At 46.6% G+C, this 22680-nt stretch overlaps 1 protein-coding gene across 3 annotated transcripts in view; it reads right to left on the bottom strand.

The window, feature by feature from the left end:
- LOC147896067 (epoxide hydrolase 3-like) overlaps nt 1-22680 on the bottom strand; it is a 106466-nt gene that overhangs the window by 23183 nt on the left and 60603 nt on the right. For 2 of the 3 annotated variants that reach the window (XM_087383097.1, XM_087383098.1), the window contains exon 4: nt 5706-5888. The exons of the other annotated variant lie outside the window; for it this stretch is intronic. In XM_087383097.1, coding sequence (XP_087239223.1) covers nt 5706-5888 — 183 coding nt within the window. The remainder of the gene's footprint in view (nt 1-5705; nt 5889-22680) is intronic. 3 annotated transcript variants of the gene reach the window in all.

Raw genomic sequence — 22680 nt, 5'->3', positions numbered from 1 at the left:
AGAGCCTCCTTTCCTACCTTTTCCTTCTCCATGCTCAATCTAGAGGATGAGGGAAGCCCACAAAAGGAGTCCTCTCCTCCATGATTGAGCTCCCTTCCACTCCTTTCTCCCCATCTTGTTCTCTTCTCCTACCTTAGCCTCACCTTTGGAAGCTATGGAGCTTGGTTTGCTGCCCACATCACCATTCTTGTGGGAATTAGTGGGCGTCTTCGTAGAGGAAAAAGACAACTAGTTTTTTGCTCAAAAACAGCTCGTTTTTGCTGTTTTGGGGGCATTCTTGTGAAGGAAATAGTTGCTTACTATTGTCGAGATGTTTCTACTATTGGTCGCCCTAAAAACGACCTCATTTGGAGCCCGTTTTTTAAGAAACCACCTACTTGAAGAGAGCTGCTGCTACATCGACCATTGGCGTCATTATGTATGCTATTTCTGCTTAATGTCTCTACTCCTCCACATGAGCTGAGCTATCCCCAGATTGCTGCTCCATCTCCCGCATGATGACATCTCTATCCTCCACCTCTTCTGCCTTGAGTTCCAGCCCTCAGTTTCATCTCTTTTCCTGCTCCTAAAGTGCTGAAGACCGAAGTTGTCATTTCCCACGGTACACAATGAGTTCTCTCTCTTCAAACGCATTGCTCATGGAGAAGTTCAAGGGTGAAGGATTTCCTACTTGGCAAACTAAGGTACAGTTGCTCCTCATGAAAGAAAATGTATGGGATGCTATTGAGGATGACGCTCCCACAACAAATCCTCAACAACTCAGACATGGAAGCAACACAACTCAAAAGCTATTGCTATCATCAAAATTTGCCTCAATAATACTATGATTTATCATATCGACTTTAAATCAATGACCAAGACGATATGGGCACGTCTTGAGAATCTTTTTTGTAACAAAATCACAACCTCCAAGGTTTTCTTGAAGTTGCAATTTTATAAATTGAAAATGGATGATAGTGATACCTTGAGTGAACATTTAGCAAAAATGCAATTTCTTGTGCAACAACTTTCCCACCTGAAGTGTTTCCTGGATGACGAGGACAAAATGGTTGTCCTCATGAAGAGTATGGAAGGAGTCACTTGTTTTGAGCATACTCTTGAAATACTTAGGCTTGCCACGACTACCTTTGATGATATGGTGACTCTTCTTCTCGAAAAAGATCGCTGAAACAAACAATCTCCAATCTCTTCTTCAGAACTACAAAGGCTCTTGCCTCCACCAGCAGATGGAAACCTTGGCCTACACCAGCACATGGAAAGACAAAGCCATTCAAGCCTCTCAAGTGCACCTTTTGAAACAAGGTTGGTCATACAGAGGACTGATGCTACCAGAAGCTTGCCAAACAACAAACTAAGGACCATGCCAATTGGGTTGCAGCTGCCACCCGAGTGAAAATGAAGATGACGACCCTCCGACACAAGTTCATGCTCTTATTGTTGAAATACGACATCTCTCTTTCCCTCCAGAGGAAGATGGAGATTATGATCCATATATTTTCTAAGCATGTTCTATTTGGGTACTCTGCCCTGGGATATTTCCCAAAAATGAATGTAATAAATCATGTGTGTTGAGTCAATAAAGGTCCTCTGCCTTGGATAGTCGTCCTAAAATGATGTATTCATTTGTTTATTTTCTTGTGTATGGCTCCATGTCCCTTATTAGTCCTTGAAGCCAAGAGGGGGATGTACTGTGGGAGCCATGTATTGGCTTTGATAAGTCTATTTATCAGGCCTGGCATGTGAGTTCCAGGATGTTGGTGCATTGGTCTTCTAGACCTCTGAGTTGGTCATACATCAATACATGATGAGCCTCTGACCCATGCTAGGTGAGCCTCTGACCCATGTTAGGTGAGCCTCTAAGTCTATACCATGCTCACTGCCTCTGAGCCATGCTCACTTGCCTCTGAGTTAGCATGGGAGCCATGTCTAGTTCTAGACCATCATTGCCATCATTGCACAGTTCGATGACCATCATTGTCATGTTCTTGGCTCCATTCCAGTAGTCACTCACCTTTCCTCCATGGGGGGGTGTTCGGAAATGGAGTCAAGATGAGTCAATTTGGTGTGTTCTAGTCTAGTGTGTCCTATGGATGCCACATGTCACATTGGGAGTTATCCCATATGCATTGGTGTTTATATGTGTGTCTGCGCTCTATATAAGAGTTGTACTTGTCTAGTGTCAAATCGATCAAGTATCAAGCCTACAAGCTCTTTGATCTACATGTGAGTACTTTCATTTTGTTCATTGCTCTTGCTATTTCATTTCCATTTCATTATGTCTCTCTTTGAGTATTATTATCTCTCTCCCTAGCCTACCCTCTCTCTCTCCCTCTCCACCATGCACTTTCAAGCCCATCCTCATTCACTTGCTCTACCTGCACCTTATCCTCGGCATATATATTGTTCAATGGGAGGAGGCCTTTGCTATATCATTAAAGATTTCTGCATCAGTTGTCGGGAGCAAATTTATAGAGATATATAGTCGCTACCAAGAGGGGAGAAGATGGAAATCTAGTGTGAGCATCCATAAAATCCATCTTGTGCTCTGAAGCCAGGGAGTGCAGCCCTGAATCTGGCACATGAAAAAATATTCCAAGATCATTGCCAGGAAGGAGACATCTGATGACCAACTTACAAAGTAGCACTCTTCACTTTATGTCAAGATCAATAAAGGAGACAGCTGGACTCAAAATTTGTCAAATGCATATTTGTGGAGGAACAAAAGGAATACACAATATATGACATGAGCAGAGGAGGCAAAAGGATTAGAAGTCTGTAAGCTGCATATTTGTTGGTTGTGTAGAGGAACAAAAGGCATATAGGCTCTATGATATGCAGAAGAGAAAACTCATTATCACTAAAGATGTGTTTAATGAGGCAAATGACACTCAACCCTGTAAATAGGGCGAACAGCAACCAGCTGGTAGGCGGATCCCATGAAGGATTCAAATGTGACAGAACTTTCAGAGACAATCAGTGAAGGACCCAGGAGGTGACAAGGAGTAACAAAAGCTCATTGAGAAGTATTCCAGTTACTGGCATGTACCTTTGGAGAGAGAGAGAGAGAGAGAGAGAGAGAGAGAGAGAGAGAGGAGCAAGTTGGCACCAAATAATGTATAACATAAAGAAGAACTCTAAAGGCAGAATCTAGAACTCAAACCAAGGTTGGTCACTGGTGGCAGCAAGGTGAGGGTATTAAATACTCTGAAACCTTTGCATCTATGGCAAAATCGAATAAAATCATGAGTGTGCTCAATCCTAAACTAAAAAGCTATTGAGAGTATCCAAATTGAGGCCCTTTGCTGTTGGTCTCTGACAAATTGTCCCTTGTGTAGCTAAGGGCGCAAATAGGAGGGTATACAGCTCCAAAATAGCTCCAAGTCTTTTATCTCTGATAAGAAGCTTCCTTGTACCAAGCAAGAATCCATCCTGGCAGGCATGCTTACCCTAGAAACTGCATGTGAGCACCACCAAAAGCCATCCATGGTCCTGTGCGTGGGAACTGCATCCAATTCACTTTTTGGATGACTGAAAGTCAATGATTTGGAGAATAAAATCAGGTATCCAGCTGGTGCTTGGCAAAATGGCTGATTCAACAGCCAACAGGGCATAATCAATTGAGAACAATCCCAGAATGTCCCCACTATGAACTGCCCATGATCTCACGTAAAACTATCCAATGCCTCTTGTATCTCAGAACTATATCGTCTTCTAGACCAGGTATAGGAGAGACAAGCCATAACTGGAGAAGTTGTTGGATCTGAAACACTGACTTTTGCTTTGGCCAAAATTAAATCTCTCCCATGCTGAGGGCCTCTCTCCTAGATATGAAGTTAAAAAACCCTTGAACTGGTCCTCCTAGCTTATCCTCCAAAATCTAAAGCGCGTTCAACACACCAAAATCTATTGCAGAGAGCTCTTTGAAAGTGCAACCCAAAAAGCCTGATAATGACCTGGGAAGCAAGAAACAATTAGAGATAGAGTACCTTCAGGAAGCTTAAAATAATGCTATGTCCTCTACAAGTGCTCCTTTAGCCTCTCCACTCCATCTCAGGTTGACCAAAATAATGCTATGTCCTTTACAAGTACTCCTTCAGACTCTCCACTCCATCTCAGGTTGACCAAAATCTTCTTCAATACCATTTCAAGACTATCTTACTTCAGTTATCAAGCAAAACTTGGCATCAGTGCATCTCCTTTGCCTTTTCATCTTACATTGGAAAAGCAAGAATTCTGGAGGAGATTCAAATCATAGCGTAGACAGAAAACATTTTCAAGCAATTGGTATACGGAAGTGCTGCTTGATTCATGGTCCAAGATACTAAGCTGTTCTTAGACATGAGACCTGAAGTGAAAGGAGGAAACAAAACTTGCCTCACCTTCTCCTGACATACAGGAAGGTGAAACAAGATAACAGCCTCTATGGGGGCAACTCACTTCTAGGCTGGAAGAAAGAGGTCCAACTCAAGACGTCTGGAATAAAAGAGCAATCCCAGGCTAGAACCAATAAAGAACAAAGAAGCAGAGAATCCAGACCCCAGATCACATGCAAACTACAAGGATGAGGCTAGGAAGTCACGAACTCTCCTATCTCAGCAGCGAAACTCCAAAAAAAGTTAGGAGATCTGTCTAAATTACTTTCGATAAGAATTTAGTAATATGGAGTCTTGAAAATGGGAGCCATGTGTTACCTGCCTGGTGGCATCTGAACATTATAATCACGAAGGAGCACCATCATGCTCCATCTGGGTATCATAACCCACAATATTGAAATTTCTTTGCAATGCATCTATTCATCACACCAGATCATTCTTCATTGAATTCTTGCATACTCGCTTCTTTAGATTTTGAAAGATTCATTGATTCAAGATACTTTGCTTCTTTCATCACTTAATAACAAGGAGAGAGAAACTTATGGGATCAACGCTAGGCACCTTTACCTTGAATGCATCCGATTCAAAGGCTAAGGTATAGCTTTATTGGAAGTCAAAGTTGATCCTCAAAATCAATGAGAAGAACTAGTCAGTCTTCAATTTCTAAGAGTGTGATTGCAGAGATTTAGCTGATCTGTGATTTCCTCATTGAATCATCACTGACTTATATCATTTTCGCATGTCCATCATTGGTTCGACAAAGAAATATTTGTGTTGATTCAAAGCATGCCCTTAAAATGTGCCAGCACTTCAATATATATAACTATAATTTCCTCCTCATCACTGACATATATCATATTCCATGTTCATCATTTTCTCGACAAGGACATAATTGTGTTGATACAAAGCATGCCTTTACAAATGTGACAGCACTTCAATATTGCATTTGCATCTTGTGCAACATATGAAAATGCATTACCCTATTCCAAAAGCACAGGCTGTTTTACAAATAAAGCAAGTGACAGTATAAAATTTCAGAGTACACAGCAGCTTGGGAGAAAAGATTTTTCACACGTAAAATATATGTTCATGTCAGATTCACATTTACATTCTTCAAACCATGAGCAAGCAACTGCATACACAGCAGCTTGGGAGAAAATACTTTTCACAGGTTAGTAATGTGCTCATGTCAGACTTGCATTTACATTGTTCTAGACATAAGGCACAATACAACTTGCACCGCATGTCTTTCCATGATTACACCATTTAGGGAGATGGGAAGGGAAGAGAGATGAGAGAAATAGAAGTGTTAGTAGCATAATTATTGATAACCTGGAATCTGCACATGTAGAATCCTTCACCAAGTGAAGATTTTAGACTTTCGGTAGGACTTATCATAGGTGAACGTGGTCCAAAAGGTACACTCACTGCCACCAGGGCCTGTACTCGATCTGGCCGCATTAAGCATAAGTTCCAAGCAATATAGGCACCCCAATCATGGCCCACCACAAAAGCCTGAAAAGGAAAAAGTGAAGCATTGTTGACTATTTGATCAAAGGGATTATTAACTTGATATAATAGTACCTGTTGAACATTATGCTATACATTGAACAAGTCTACACGACCGAAATGTGAAAGCTAAGCTCTATGGAGTTAAACAGCAATCTCTCTCTCTCTCTCTCTCTCTCTCTCTCTCTCTCTCTCTCTCTCTCTCCGAGATAGCCCATCTTGCCAGAGAGCACCGATGGTTCCACCCCGAGGATGTACATATGACATGATCCGGCAGCACCGCAGGATGATCTTACACAGAGGCCGTACCGGTCGCTTTATTTCTAGACGACGGAGGATGATGGCAGATTTTCGGATGAGATTGCTCCACGGAGACTTGGCACCGCCAGCAGCCCACTTGACACTTGCCCAGATCTTCACACTCATGGCAGGAGGCATGGTCGATGGCCATGACTTCGATCATTTCTTTGGATCACAGACCCCTTAGGGAAGACGATGTTCCTCATATTTCATATTTTACATTTTGTATCTAGGCATTTTTGGTACTCTATTTCATTTCATTTTGTATCTAGGATTTTTGTAGCCATTTTTGGCATCTTAGCTGTATTCCGATGAGGCCACCTAGTTGGCGCATCGTTGATGATGTATTTTCCTTTCGGATGATTTTGTGTCCCATAGGCCATGTATGGCCTTCCGTGGACCTTTAATAAAATTTCTTTCTTCTTTCTTTCTCTCTCTCTCTCTCTCATAGACCCTTCCGTCTTCAGACTTCCGAAGACGTTTAATAAAGTTTTCTCTCTCTCTAGGATTCCTCAAATCTCCTATCTGATCAGCTCATTAACATAGGTTCTCTTTGAACATAATGGCATGTCGAGTGAATTCTTCACTCAAGCACCTTTTTTTGTCTCTTGATTTAGTAGATACTTCCCTTATTTTTTATTTTCAACAAACATCTATGCTCAGAACTAACAAAGCTCCTGCCTCCAGCCCTCCCTACCCCCCACCTCACTCTTCCTTCAACCCACCTCTATCTCTCCCTTATTCCTGCTCGCCATTCCCTTAGCCAGCCTCCAGCTGCTCGCCTTCACTTTGATTATCCACCTCTGCCTGTCATTACGTTGAAATTTCCCCAGCCACAATTCAAGCCTGTCTCTACCTCTGTTCACACTTGCCCCAGCCGCTTACTAATTGTACAACAGTCTGATCACCACATGGCTGTAATGCATTGTACATCCCCACCTCTCCGTCCTGCCCTCTCTTTTTCTGTACTTCCACCCTTGGCCCTGTTCGTCTATACTGATCTACCTTTTGACCCACTCACAAGAGAAGCATTTTGCTTTCAAGTGCCCGGTATACTACGAGAGAAGAGGTCAATACCACTGCCTTTTCAGAGATGGCTTTGGCTCCCTAATTAGTTTCCTATCCTACCTAGACCAGAGATGCTTGGCAGCCTTCATTTATGAGGCCGTACGACACAGGGAGTGGTTGCTTAGAGCACGTAGGGGGAATCATGACACGCATCTAGACTCCACCTAGAGCATGATCACCGAGTTTTTCCAGCCAAACAGTACTGACCAGCAAAACTCATGGAGATGGCAGTCGCGAGGACTCGAGCCAGAGTTAGAGACACGCCAGACTTGCCGGTGCACTGAGGCAGAGATCCCTAAGGGACCTTGCTTCCATGCTTACTAGACAAGATGCACACCCACAGGAGTGATTGTGGCACTTGCTTGCCGCAGGGCTACAGCCAGGAGACTTCAGCAAGCTATCATGCTGACAGCTACTAGCGCCCTATCACAGGGTTTCTGCAGCCTCACACACAAACGCCTTGGCACTCTCTCTGGCTTCCACTAGAGATTTTTTCCCTTCTATGCATCGACAATGTTATGTGTAGGGTTATGGATTTTGTATTTGTCCTAGGTGTTGATGCCCGTTTAGTGGCTCCACCCATTAGTTCATTGTATCAGCTTCATTTAGTCTCATAGAGCCCTTTTTATCTTCTGAAGACTTTTAATAGACTTTCTTTCTTTCTTTCTTTCTTTCTCCCTCACCCTCTATCTTCCTCTCCATCTCCATCTATCGTCCTCCCCATCCATCTTACTCTCCCTCTTCTCCATCTATCTTCCTCTCCATCTCCATCTCTCTCCCTCTCCACCAAGCATCAAGATCCAAGCCTCTCTCTCTCTCTCTCGCTCTCTCTAAACAGACTCCTAACCTACATCGATCACATACCACTCATAGAGGACCGTGCTGCCCTGATTAGTCGCACACTCCACGAGGCTGCCCTCCAAATCTTTCCCCACACCACACGGTCCACTAGACCACCACCTCTTGGTTCTGTACCCTGCAACAATTGGTACGATGCGGAGTGCAAGGCTTATCGCTGACAGCTCCAATTTAAAACCAGATGTCACCTCCCGAACACACCAGACACGGTACGCAAGTACCGACATCTCGTACGTCGGAAGAAGCAAGCATTTCTTCGTCGAAATGAGGAGGAGCTGATGCACATCTTGTACAGTAGCAACTCTAAGGATTTTTGGCGGAGATTCCTTGAGCGTAGGTCCCCATCACCCCTCACCGACACGAGAGTCTGGCACACATATGCACACCATCTTTATGATGTCCCACACCAGCCCACTCCAGATCTCATACACACACCTCGCCCCACCACTTGCACGTTGTTCACCAAAGGGGGAGTCAAGGACGCGACATTGAAACTGCACAATAGCCGAGTGAAGGATCACGAGGGGCTATGCACTGAGTTTATCGCATATGGGATCGACACGTTAGCCCCGTAGCAAAGCTATTTAAATGACGCTGTTTGCCTTAGCTTCCCCTGCACCTGGACACTCAACACCATCACCCCCATCCACAAGGCAGGGGATCCCATGGACCTGAGTAACTACATGACTATCATGATTGGACATGTGATGTCCAAGATCTATGCAGCTGTATTGGATGCATCGGTTAGCCTATTCGCAAAGATGAGAGGGCTTAGAGCAACACAGGGTCAAGTCGGTTTCAGGCGAGACCATGGGACTATGGATCACATACTCACACTCAGGAGTGCCATTGAGGAGGCCAGATCACGGAAGGAGAGGGTATATTGTTGCTTTGTGGATTTCCGCAAAGCCTTTGACACAGTACCTCAAGCTCGTCTCATCACATGCCTACAGACACTGGGATTTGATCAAGAGATTATCTGGGCAGTCATGGCACGATATGAGAGAGTCTCAGGCCGAGTTCGGACATGCGCAGGTTGGACAGATGAGATCCTGAGTACCATAGGGGTCAAACAGGGTTGTCCCTTATCACTGACCTTGTTTGGCCTCTACATCGATGAGCTTGAGACTTTCATGGGGGCGTTCAGAGGGGTCGGTTGCTCACTTGCCGGGATCATCATCAGGATTCTTCTTTACGCAGATGATGTGGCACTCTTGTCGTCCACACCCGGAGGGCTCCAGCGACACCTGGATGCATTGCAGGCTTTCTGTTTATCCCATGATTTGGAGGTCAACCTTGGCAAGACCAAGGTCATGATCTTTAACACCTCTCGAGCAAACATGCAACGGAAGTAGGTTACTTTTACTTTCGGTGGGTCACCAATTGAGATCGTATCCTCATACACTTACTTGGGGGTCATCTTCTCCGGCCCGATCTTCACGATGAGACCAGCGATGCAGGCCAGACTGAGCAAGGGATACGTCTCACTGGGTCGGCTAGAGAGACAATGCTTTCACTCCCACTTCAAGGACCCTCAGACCAAGGCTCTTCTCTTCGACTCTAGCCGCTCAAGTCTCTCATCAACTCTATCCTCAAGAGATCACTCCCCCAGAGGGGTCTTGTATACATGGCAGTTGGCCGCACTAAAGTGTTGAAGAGCCAGCCCTCGTCAATGGATTTAAAAACTGTGCCTGAAAACACCGTCTCTCAGTTGGGCCAAAGCACTCTATCCCCATGTGAGTCCTGCCATGGCTGCTTGAGTCATCGTGAAGATGGGTCCTATGAAGGTTGCTCCTAAGTATGTGTAGGACTACACTATCTCCACTGGCTCACCTCAGTAAGTGAAACTATGTCGGTGAATCACTGCGCGTGAGATGTTGAAGATTATAGCCTTGGTAGTCCCAAGGTTGGCTATCAGGTCTCTCTCTGTGTAGAAGACCGCCGCTAGGGCCTTTACTGAAGATGATATGAGGACTATGCCATCAACGTATAGCAATATCTGTATCATGAGGTCAACTAGTAGTGATCTCATGAATGTAAAGTCCAAAAAGAGTTGATGAGAGGAGGCAGCCCTATTTCACTCCTATCGTGCTCTCAACCCGATTCAATAGACCACTTGGAGCACGAACTCTCCCTCTGGCGGACTCATATAGGGTTATCACACCCCAAATTAAAGTCTTAATGCTTCGTGGAGGGGGGGGATAGATGGAGAGGTGAATATATGGAGGAGAGAGAGAGAGAGAGAGAAAGAAAAGAAAGAAAGAAAATTTATTAGAGTCTTCGAAAGACCGATGGGCCTATGAGACTGAAAGAAAACCTGATACAAATCACAGTAAGGGTGGAGCTACTGAAACGAGCATCATCACCCGTGCTGAACCCTAAGTTTGATCATACATGATCAAATACATCTGGATGTAACAATGAAAAGAAAAGAAAAGGACAGGAGCGGAGCAGAATCCTCCATATGTCATGTCGCCTTAGCTGGTGCATAGCCAGTGATGGGATGCTGGCGCCCGTCACGGTGTGTCGTGCGTCTCAGTCTCCTAGACGAGGCTCGACACAAGACCAGAGCCACCATGACTCCCATGGGACGTATCTCCGGTCTAAACAATGACGAGAAGTCCCCCAGAGTGATTTGTGTCCCCCCTCGATGTCTCATGTGTCGTGTTGCGATCGTTGGGTCGCGGTCTCTGTCACGTCTGCGGCTAGAGACTGGACAATCAATGTCACTCGATGGGAAGAACTCTGTGATCCTGCTCTGAGAGGTGTCTGATGATGTGGCCAAGCCTCATCGCCTGAGTAAGTACTCTTTGTATCGGACCCCCTCGTGAATGAAGGCCGCAAGGCATCTCTGATCTGGGTAGGCGAGGAATCTGGAAAGGAGCTCGGAGCCGTCTCTAAAAAGGCAGTGGTAGCAACCTCGGATCTCGTAGTACATTGGGCACCTAAAAATAAAATGCTCCTCCGACTCAACCTCCTGACAGTCGCACAATATGCATAAGCGGAATCCCCTCTGCTCTGCCGCTCTCTATGCGGAGGCGGTGTGATGATACCCGAAACTGTCTGATGGAGATCCATAGTGAGGGAGGCATATGAAGTGTTAGAGCATTAATTAGACCCCAATCACTAACATGTTTAATCCCCTGAAACAGATTATCACTCTCACAACTTCTGTTTTAACTTTAAACAGACTTCCTGTAACATCCAATCTTCATTCATCGCAGCGCCACACTTCAATATATTCAATGCATCTTATTCAAAAGACAGATGCTTTGTTTTATTACAGAACAGATGTTTTCTCAAAAGACGGGAAGATAGGAAAACAGAGAGAAACGTATCTGTAATGAAATTGTTGTTTCATCCACTTCATTACGCATAAGCGATTCTTACAAAATAGGCTCACAGCCTTCCTTTTACAAAAACGGGTACAACCATTCATATGCACCCTTTCAGATCACACAATATAACTATGGTTCAAAATGCATTTAAGTTCTAGGTCCTAGGTGTGCATTTAAGGCCTAACATGAAGCTTAGTGTACCCCGGTGGTGTGATGAATCCCTCCTTTGAAATACGAAGACAGTAATCTCTGTAGAAACTCAGCTTCACTGGGAGCTCCCTCGGCTCCAACCAGGTCCTAAAGGTGTGTAGCTGCAGGAGATCCTCTCGAATGACCTGGTTGGTGTGTGGCCCGATTGGGATGGTGGGTGGGAGTACCGAAGGGGCATCTAAACTCTACTGAAAAGGAGGTATCCTATCGATGTGGAACTCTAGTCTCACAAACCATCTGTGAGTCCGTGCATACAGCATCGCTCGTCTCCCTCTGCTACCAACCTCATGGAGGAATCGAGAGCCAACCATGGCAACCTCTGTCTCCCTGATGTGCAGTCCCCATCCAAGCAACCAAAGACTTTCTTGGGGATGTAAATCAAACGCTTAAATGAACTAGAGATAGCATTAGAAAGGATCAAGATAGTGCAATAATTTATGAAAACACACACCGTAGAAGGTTGAAGTTTGAAGTAAATGAGAAATTCTATCTTAGAGTGCGTGAATCTTCAGAATCCCCATAGACAGGTAAATGTCCAAAGTTGTCTCCTAGGTATTGTAGACATTCATAATACTTAAGAGAATTGGAGAACTTGCTTACAAATTAGCCTTACCACTATAGGGGTGGAAATACATCCAATTTTTCATGTAAGTAGGCTAAAAAGAAAATAAGGAGATCTGATCAAACTCATTCAAAATGAAGTCCTAGTTGAACTCATTGAACCTACATCTTTACCGCATGAACCTAAAAGAATGTTAGATAGACAAGAAAAAAAACAAGACACAATATATCGAGAATGTCACCACTGTCTCTACCTGGAGGAGAGCAGCTTTGATCCACTCTCATGACCGATCCACTTCCATGACCAGGTCTGCATTGGGCTCTATCTGATGGAGATGCACCGACAGTACTACAATGGATCAGAGAGCAGTAGGAGGCAACTAAGCCAAAGGATATAGAGTCTGATTGGGCATGGCAACACGTCACAAACTTCTATACATTTGAGTCATCTCCTAGAAACAGCGGAGTAGAGGAGGAGGAGCTAGCTGACATGAGGGCAGCCTCGATTAGCAGAAAGAGCCGACACGCTGATAGGATTAAAAATGTATAGCTTTTTTTAGCACAATGTACATATGGGGGTAGGCACATAGGTACACTTAGCTAGCAGATGACGGGGCTTTTTTGCTCCAAGGACATTTTCAAAATAAACAAACAAACAAACAAATATATATATATATATATATATATATATATATATGATGTGATGTAAATATATTTTTTAAGTTGAATAAAACTTTGCAAGGACCCCAATGGGAGATGATGAATCTCCAAGTGGTACACCGATCAATCAGAGCAAGGGTATCCAAGGGTCATGTGTTGGGGGATCATATGTCCAAAATTATGTGTAATTGTGAGGTTTTTTATTTTTTTCTCGGGTCACCGTGCACATGTTAAGATGGGATTTTGGGGTTTTTAATTGCCCAGGTCAAGGGGATTTTTAGCTGGTTCATGTGGGTTTGCATACATGACAAAATTGCATGTGAAAAGTGTGTCTAGGGGGGCAAATGTGCAATTAAATTTGCCATGGGGTGATTCTATGTAAGCAAAGGAGAGTGGCAGAAAACCTTTGGAGAAAAATGAGGAATGTATGCCAAGAGCGATATATTTACCCCTTGAGTTAGGTCCTAAAGTGCATGAAGTGTTCTTTGGACTGTTTCAATTTTGTAATGAAGAGGACCTCTCTTGAATAAATCAAGTGTCTTTTATCTGGAAACCTGTCACTTATTTTTTCCCGTTAAATGTTTCATTCATGAATAAAATATGTAAAGTGTTCTTAGAGGGATATTTTCCATTGGTTTGGGAGGAGTGGGTAAGGTCATTGAGCTATTCTAGATTGCTTAGGGGCTCTCTCCGATTTCCCCCCTTTTCTTTTATCAATGGTGCCACCGCTTGAGGGACACAGAGACCATGCGCGAGATAGAGAGCACCCAGAGTACATTCTATTGAGTCCGACCTATCCTCAAGGGAGACTGACAGAGACAAGGGGTCACTCTGGACATAGCCCAGCGGGTTCAAAGATTGAGGGGACCATGTCCCCAACCCCACAGCGTGAGACAGCTCGATAGACGCAAATCCAAGATGTCTTCACAGCTCACCAGAGCGCACCACTGTGTTAGGCTTTGGTTTCCAAGTCCCAGCTCTTAGATTTCTTTAGTTTGTATTTGATTGTGATTTTTCTAAAGCTCTTGAGCTTAGTAGATCATCATAGATTAGTATTCAACAAGGGCCCTAGCGTGCCGTTTGCTCTAGCCCATTGAGGCTTGTATGAGTCTTCTTTTTGTGCACTTTGTCCCATAGGCCTACGTACGAGGCCTCTAGTGGGCATTAATACATATTTCTTTCTTCTCTCTCTCTCTCTCTCTCTCTCTCTCTCTCTCAGATAGGATATCATGTAGCTCTGACAGGAGGTCACAGCCATACACACTATCCCAGGGAATACCCTGGTGGTCGAGGCATAGATTGCGAGCATGCAATCTGCTATTGAGGAGACTTCCAGATGGGTTGACGTGGCCAAACGGGAACCCACAAGGGTAACCGTTTTCGCTATCCTCATGGAGCAGCAACAGAGAGCCAGTAAGGCTCTCAACATTAGAGTACGTAGGATCCCACGCACTGAGGCGATGGTAGATGCGAATGCATTCGTGGCCGCTACCCTGGGTGTGGCTGAGCACAGGATAGAGAGGGCATGGCGGGTGGGGAGAGATCCCAACCGAGAGCAACCCCTGATCATACAGTTCCATGACACTCAGGCATGACTTTCAGCTCTACGACGCAGGTCAGTCCTTCGAGATTAGCCAGCGATCTCTATGGATGAGGACCTCACACCTCTACAGGTTGAGGAGAGGCGCTCTTTGCTGCAGCAGCAGGAACAGGCCTGGAAGGAGGGAAAGTGGGCAGTGGTACAAGAGGGATGACTTCTTACCGGCCCCCGTAGGGCACCTGCCCCCTCCCCTACATAGGGAAGCGGGGTCTATGAGACTCAGATATCCGAGACCCTATCCTGCACCATTTGGAACTGTAATGGTACCTTATGGTCAGAACCAGGAACTTCTCGAAATCCTATACAGGCCACGACATAGTCTTCTATACAGAGACACATAAGAGTCCAGAGCGCCCTCTTCCAATAGTTAGCGGATATACATGGGAGTTTGCCTATAGAGATGAGACGAGGGGTATAGGAGGAGTTTAAGGTTTAGGTGGAGTTGCAGTCCTTTTCAGATCCACACTTCAGGGGATCATTTCAGTAGAGCAGAGAGAGACACATTCCATATTTCTTTGGATCCGGATACAACACATGGACAGCCGGGATCTGTTTGTCGCAGTTTGCTACTTCCCCTAGGAGACCTCCCACTTTGCCAGAGATATTCGAGGTGATAATGAGACATCCCCATTTGCTACCCTTTACTAGTCCATCGTTGACTTTTCTAGCTGCGGAGAAGTCCTTCTAGTGGGGGACTTCAACGTGAGGACAAGGGCCCATCAGGTACCACTTCTTGACTTCAGAGATGATTCCACTCTACTGCCAGATGTTGACCTTGAGGAGGCAGGTATGCTACGGGTTTTGGCTGACAGGCGAGGTCCATTTTCATCTTATGGGCAGGCCCTATTAGACCTCGGCAGGATACATGATCTCATTATCTATAATGGTCTTGACAAATGGCCCGTTTCAGGTGGTTTCACATGGTTTCCACATGGGGGGGGATTCCCTATCTTCACATCTCGCATTACTGACTTCACTATAGCACCTCTCCCCCCAGGGCTTGATCATACATACCTTTTCCTTCGCATCTCCACCTCCCTTCGCACAGCACCTTCCACCCCACTCAGTGCTTACTCCACCTACCATGATATACGCTTTGATCGGGATCACTCACCTTCTTACTCTGGCCGTCTGTACATACTTCTCGCTTATATTGACTTCATACCCCTTTTAGAGGATCGTGCTGCCCTTGTCACCCGCTCAATACACGAGACTGCCATTCACGCTTTTCCCCACACCACCCGCTCCACCCGCCCACCACCCCCTAGAACCATACCCTGTAATAGTTGGTACGATGATGAGTGTAAGGCCTTACGCCGTCAACTCAGATTTGAAACCAAAAACAGTCTTCCAAGTGTACCATATACACTATGTGAATACTGTAGACTAGTATGGAGGAAGAAACTAGACTTCGTTCGTCGGAACGAGGAGGAGCTATTGAACATTTTGTTTAGTAACAACTCTAAGGACTTCTGGCGGAGATTTCTAGAAGGACGGTCCCCTGACACCCAGATCTGGTTTGATTATGCACGCACACTTTATGACATCCCACACTTGGACCATTAACACTATCTCACCCATCCACAAGGCAGGGGATCCCATAAGCTCGGAGAACTACAGGACCATTATGATTGGACATGTCATGTCCAAGATTTATGCATCAGTACTTGACTCTGAGGTTAGCAGACTTAAAGAGTGTCGAGGACATAGAGTAGCAGGACAGGCCAGATTCCGGCATGATCATGGAACCATGGACCACATTCTCATGCTCAGATGTATCATTGAGGAGGCGAGGTCACGGAAACAGAGGGTTTATTGTTGCTTTGTGGATTTCCGCAAGGCATTTAATACGGTCCCGGGAGCCCGCCTCATACGGCGCCTACAAGACTTGGGTTATGACTAGGAGATCATCTGGGCTATCATGGCACTTTACGAGAGAGTTTCTGGCAAAGTTTGGGTAGGATCCGGGTGGACAGACGAGATCGTGAGTACCATCGGGGTCAAACAAGGGTGTCCCTTGTCGCCTACCTTGTTTGGCCTCTACATTGACAAGCTTGAGATAGTGATGCAGACATAGGGGGGTGTAGCTTGCTCTCTTGCGGGCATGCTGATCCATATTTTGCTCTATGCAGATGATGTGGCTCTCTTGTCTTCCTTAGCAGAGGGGCTTCAGAGACACCTAGACGCACTACAGTCCTTTTGTGAGTCTCATGATTTGAAGGTCAACCTGGGTAAAACCAAGGTCATGATCTTCAATACATCTTGAGCCATCATGCGTCAGGAGCAGTTCACATTTGCGGGGTCATCTGTTGAGATAGTTTCATCATACACTTACCTTGGGGTTATCTTCTCTGGACCGAGCTTCACTATGAGACCTACAATGCAGGCACGCTTGAGTAGAGGGTATGCCTCATTGGCCAAACTAGAGAGGTAGTGCTTCCGCTCGCACTTTCAGGATCCACGCACCAAGAGGTTGCTTTTTGACTCCTTGGCTCACCTAATGGGGATGTACGACAGCCCTTGTTGGGGGCCAGACCTGTCGGATACAGAGTGGGCCTGTGTGGAGCGGCTACAGGTTCTCATGTTATCACAAATGATTCGTGGTAAGTCATCCGTTCCTCACCAGATCATTCAGGCTGGGGTGTTCCTCACCAGATCATTCAGGCTGGGGTCACCCCCTTTACAGCTAGAGGTGTTGGTATGCACGTATAGAGAGATGGTTTTTTTTTTTCCATGAAAAAGACTTCTATTAAGTAAGAACAAAAACCCGCGAGAGCAAGCTCAAAGCGGAATACATCATGAAATCATGAGGATAATAAAAAACCCCCTCAGAGTGAGGTGGAAAGAAACCAAGGCTGAGGCTGAAAGTGCCATCTCAACCCTGTAGTAGATTCAGAGAAGAAAGGAGAATCCTTCCATTCCCTGAAGAAAGAAGCCCTCCTAACTAAGGCTGCACGGGAGTCCCCCTGCATACCCGTCCATACGGCCATCAGAGTGTGTACGATGTCTGTCCAGATACTAGCCAATGTGTGCGAGGGATGAACCTGAGTACCCTCCATAGCCTCTGTGCATCTGGATCTCCAGATATGCCAGGCTGCTATGCTCGCTATAATCTCCCAAGAAGTATCCACAGAGGCATGTACAGCTGTAAAAGGACGGTGTGTAACCACATCCAACGAGCAGAGCTCAACCCGATGATGTCGAACTGAAATGGCCCGGGAGGAGTCAAGTCCCTCATAGAAAACCTGAGGTCCTGTAAGAGAAAGCCAAGCCACCGAGCCCCAAGTCATAAAGAGTGGGGAATGGGCAAAGTGACTGAAGATCCTGGCTATCCCCATCCAAATCAATCTCGCCTGTCTGCAATCCCATAAGCAATGCTGAATAGACTCCGAAGCAGAAAGGCAACGAGGGCAAGTAGGGTCGGCTCCGAATCTGGACCTCCAAAGGTTCACTGCAATCCCTCCATGAATAGAAAGCCAAAAGAAGATAGTGATCTTTCTATTCCTGTGGGATTTCCAGAGCCTCCTCCAGAAGTACCTCTGCTGATCCGCAGTAATACCAAAAGTCTCCCAATGAGGAACTCTGGAGGGTCTCCAACCTCTACTACTGAGCTGAAATCTCCTGGCATTACTGACCGTGTAACGAAAGAAGGGGATGGTCTTCTCTCGATGCCCCGCGTCAATCCACTCCCACTCTCCGGGGTCCCACTGTAAATACCTGATGGGAACTCCTCCATAGAGCCAAAGTCTCCAAGACCCGGTGGAGAGTAACTGGGGGTCAGGATCTAAGAACCACTCTGAATCTGATCCCTGCATCAAAAGGCCTACGACCCTGATAGGCTGAAAAGCAGACTCAAGCAATATATCATCTGTAGATCTGAGCAATCTGCCACCATCCTGGACACTGAAAACCAAAGCATCCTCCTGTGCACCTCGGAAGGCTAAGACCTGAAGTGGAACCCCGCCTCTCGAGAAAGTACCTGCCCAAGTGGAGGTAGTGAGAGGCATATCATCTGTGTCTATCCAAGCCTCTGGAAGGGCTGACTCAATCTGCAAGATCCTCCCTGCACTCCCTCTGAGATGTCCTATCAACCCTGACTTGGTTTCCTCTGGAAGCCTACGGAAGGCTTTCCAAGATCCCAAAGAAGAAGCAGGTCCCCTCTCCCACCTGGCCCACTGCATGTAGAGTGAGGCACCCAGTGGTCTGCCACGATCATCTAAAATACTGTCGTTCCACATGATGGGCTGCCTATCAATCTCTTCCCGGGAGGAAGGAGGAATCCTCCGAAGAGAGCTTCTGAAACTAGCCCAAGCTTTCAGAATGGCAACCATGAGAGGGGATGAAGGTGATCTGAGGTGTGCTGAGGTGAAAATCCATCTAACACTGCTCATCCAGTCTCCTCCTGAGGAAGGTGTGCACCTCTGTATGCTGCTGATAAGAAAGTCCTTCCACGGTTCCTGTCCTGGCATAAGTCCTCGCACCACTATCTTGCAAAGTAAGGCTCTGCACTGTAAATCTGGATCAATAATATTGAGACCCCCATCCTGTGTAGGGAGGATGAGGGTCTCCCAAGCCACCCTGGCTAAGGCATCTGCTGTGCCATCAAGCCCACTCCAGAGAAAGTTCCTGATCGGTCTTCTGAGCTGAATGATGCAGTCCCTAGAACGGCACCAACATGAACAAATAAACCAGGCCGTGGCCAAGAGGACCTGGTTGACCACCACAACTCTAGAGGCAAGATCCAGCTTGGCTGAGCTCCAAAAGAGAAGCTTCCTTCTGATGCTCTCCAACACGGGAGCAAACTGCTGCGTGGTAGAAATACCCAAGCCGACCTGGCAGCCCAAATACCTGATAGGCACACCCCTCTGAACCCAAGTGAACCCTATGTCAAGTCCCCAAACTGGAGTGTCCTCATCACTGATCCAAAAGCCATTGGATTTATGCCAATTTATCTGCGCCCCTGCCGCCAAGCAAAATAAATCCAATGCTGTCCTGAAAGAAGTCAATGTCTGTGGAGAGGCATCCAAATAAATCGCTGTGTCATCAGCCAACTCACTGTCAAGCAGCTCCTCTTCTCTTCTGATAGGAAGTCTCAGCCCAAAGATGTCAGCTTGAGATCTAACATAGATGCTCATAGCTTCGGCCACGAATAAAAAAAGGAAAGGAGCAAGGGGGCATCCCTGACGGACTGATCTCGAAATCTGAAATCTCTCACCCCTTACCCCACCAATAAGTACCTGGCTATGGGCTGATCTGTACAAAGAGGAAACACCTCTGATCCAAACATCAGTGAATCCAAAGCGTAGTAGGGTGCCCTCCAAAAAACTCCAATCTACTCTGTCATAAGCTTTTTCAAAATCCAACAGTAGAATGGCAAGATTCTGGCCACTCTGCACGGCCCACTCTGAAGCTTCCCAGAAAGAAAAAATGTTATCAAAAATACTTCTGCCATGCACAAATCCCGTCTGAGTGTCGTGGATAAGATCAGGGAGAAGTGGCTGCAATCGGAGGCTGATAGCCTTGGCCAGAATCTTGTAACAAGTCCCCAGAAGTGTGATAGGCCTCCACTGGGACAATAAATTTCTGCTACCTCCTTTTGGGATAAGGTGGATGAGGCCCTCTGTAAGCGATTCAGGCATCTCGCCAGAGTCCCAAATGGCCTGCATGGCTGAAGTAATATAGTCTCCAATCATATCCCAAAATGCAATGAAAAAAGACGGAGTGAGGCCATCTAAACCTGGGCACTTGCCCTTGTGAAGGGCTGAAAGTGCAGTCCTGAACTCTGTGTTGGTGAAAGGTGCGTCAAGTAGAACATGCAAATCCGGATTCACCAACACTGGGATACTCTGCCAAATAGCCTGTCTAGCATCCTCTATATCGTGTGTCTCAGGATCAGCAGTAAGGAGGGTGGCATAGAAATCTGAAGCTATGCGTAAGACGTCATCTGGCTCTGTCTGTAAAACCCCATGTGAGTCAATAAGCTGAGATACACTCTCTCTACTATGTCTAGGGCCAAGAGTAGAGAAGAAGTGTTTATTGACTCTACCACCCATCTGAATCCAGAAGGACTCCCGTGCATGAAAGGCATACTCTGCTCTCTGATCAAGCAATAACTGCAAGTGAGCCCTCGCTGCAGCAAGGCGCTCCTGAATCCAAGCATCTGAAGGCCGTTTCTGCTCTTCCCTCTGCAAAGCTGCTAACTGCTGGCGAACACCAATCTCACGTCTGAGAATATCTCGTCTCCTGGTAGAAGCAACTGAGCAGTAAAAGTCGCTAATACCAGAGAGGGCAGCGGCTAAATGTGAAGGATGTGGCTGCCCTCCCTGGACATGAGCAAACCATACCCGTAGGGCTGCCTCTGTAAGGTCCTCCTCTGTGTAAAAGGCATCTGGGATCCTGATGCTGGCTGATCGGCCTCTCAAGTGAGGCTCTGAGATAGCCAAAACAACAGGGAAATGGTCTGAGGTGGAAACCCCTGCAGCAATGCATACCGATCCCCCTCTGTCAAGTGCCCAGTCATCTACATAAAATCTGTCAATGCGTGCATGAATAGGCATCTGTTGCCTCCTGTTCGACCAAGAGAACAGGAGGGACTGTGGCTGAATAAGAAAGGCATCATCACACCAAGTATCTCTGCCACAGAAATGGAAAAGGAAGGCATCCCAAGCTGCTCTCTCCAAAGAGTGAAGTCCGCCTTCTCTACCCCCTTTTTTGTCTGAAGGTAACTCGACCATGTTAAAGTCACCTCCAATCACCCAAGAATCCACAATGGGGGCCCAGGAGAGCAAAGTCTTCCACATAAGAACACGTTCCCCTCTAATGTTGGAGGCATATAGGTTGAGGAAGCCAACCTTACGCCCTCCAATCAAGAGAATAATCCACTGAGCTCTAGAGGGGATAATGACTCCGTGCCCAACAACTAAGGGGAGAACCGACTGCGAAACTGAAATAGAAGTGCCTCCCTTAGTGCCCAATGCAGGCGACCAAAAAGTATGTCCTGAGAGCAACTTGCCTGACTTGGCACAATCTCTATAATCCAGCTTGTGCTCTTGAATAAATAATATATCAATGGGACCACCAGTAACACCTGGATGAAGCTGACTGTCTGCGGCGGCGATGTGGGACGCCACCTAGGCCCTGTATGTTCCAACTGATAATCCTCATCGACGGGAGGATGTAGAGTGGAACACCTTACCCGACCTAGTGGCGGAAACAAACCCCTCAACAGGGGAAGACCTCCTGGATGGAGGGAAGGAACCCAGTGGAGGAAAGTCAATAGGGGAAAGAATCCTGGCACCTGAAGAAGAAGCCCTGTCAATAGGAAATCCAACCACTGGCTCCCCAAAAGTAGCGGGAACAAACTCCTCCTCTGGGAAATCTGAACTCTCTGCCAAGGCTGAAAATGAGTTCCTGTGGAGCAATCCAGACACCGGAGTACGAAGGATCCCTTGTGAGGGAAGAGGATCAACAGTGTAAGCTATCCCCTTCCCCCTATCCAAGGGAGGGAGTGAGGAAGGCTCTCTACCCGGTGTCTGCCCAGCCGCGGAAATCTCTCCGTCCTCAAGAGGAACATCTGGCAGTGCTGGATCTAAGGAAGAAGCTGCAACTGGGGAGGAGGTCGAAGCTTCAGCGTCTCGGACTGTGCAAGGTGAGACAGGAAGGACAGCTCGAGGTGAAGCAGAGTCTACTAAGGTACCCTCGTGAACTGAAGGAGGGACCTGCACACGTACTGGAACCCACTGTAAAGCGTCACGTGTGCCTGAGGGAGGTGGGGGTCGAGGAGCAGGACCTGTACCACCCCCCTGGTGAGGCCGAGGAATAGGTACTGGACCTGTACCACCACCTGACTGAGCAGGACCGCCACGTGAAGAATGAGGAGCAGGAGCTGGACCTGTACCACCCCTCTGTCGAGGTCGAGGGACAAGTGCCGGGTCTAATCTCCCCCCCTGTCCCCCCTGTCGATGCCCTGAGGCGGTAGCTGTACCAGAGGTCTTCTTAGGCCTTTTCTTCTTTCTGGGACAATCCCTGGCAAAGTGTCCCGAGGTCCTGCAAATCCTGCACTGGTCCTGCCTGCCTGAAATCTCCACTCTCTGGCGAAAAAAGGAACCATCCGGGCGCTGTATCATGACGTGGTCCATCTCGAGGTTAGGATCCTTGCAAAGGACCCTAACTCTAGGAACCCCATCAGCCTTGGTTGCCTCTG

This window comes from Dipteris shenzhenensis, chromosome 12 (assembly GCF_047967505.1).
Source record: "Dipteris shenzhenensis isolate YYH24624 ecotype China chromosome 12, Dip_SZ_1.0, whole genome shotgun sequence".
Lineage (NCBI taxonomy): Eukaryota > Viridiplantae > Streptophyta > Polypodiopsida > Gleicheniales > Dipteridaceae > Dipteris > Dipteris shenzhenensis.
The sequence above is the reverse complement of the archived record's forward strand: the minus strand, read 5'-3'. Positions and strand labels throughout refer to the sequence as shown.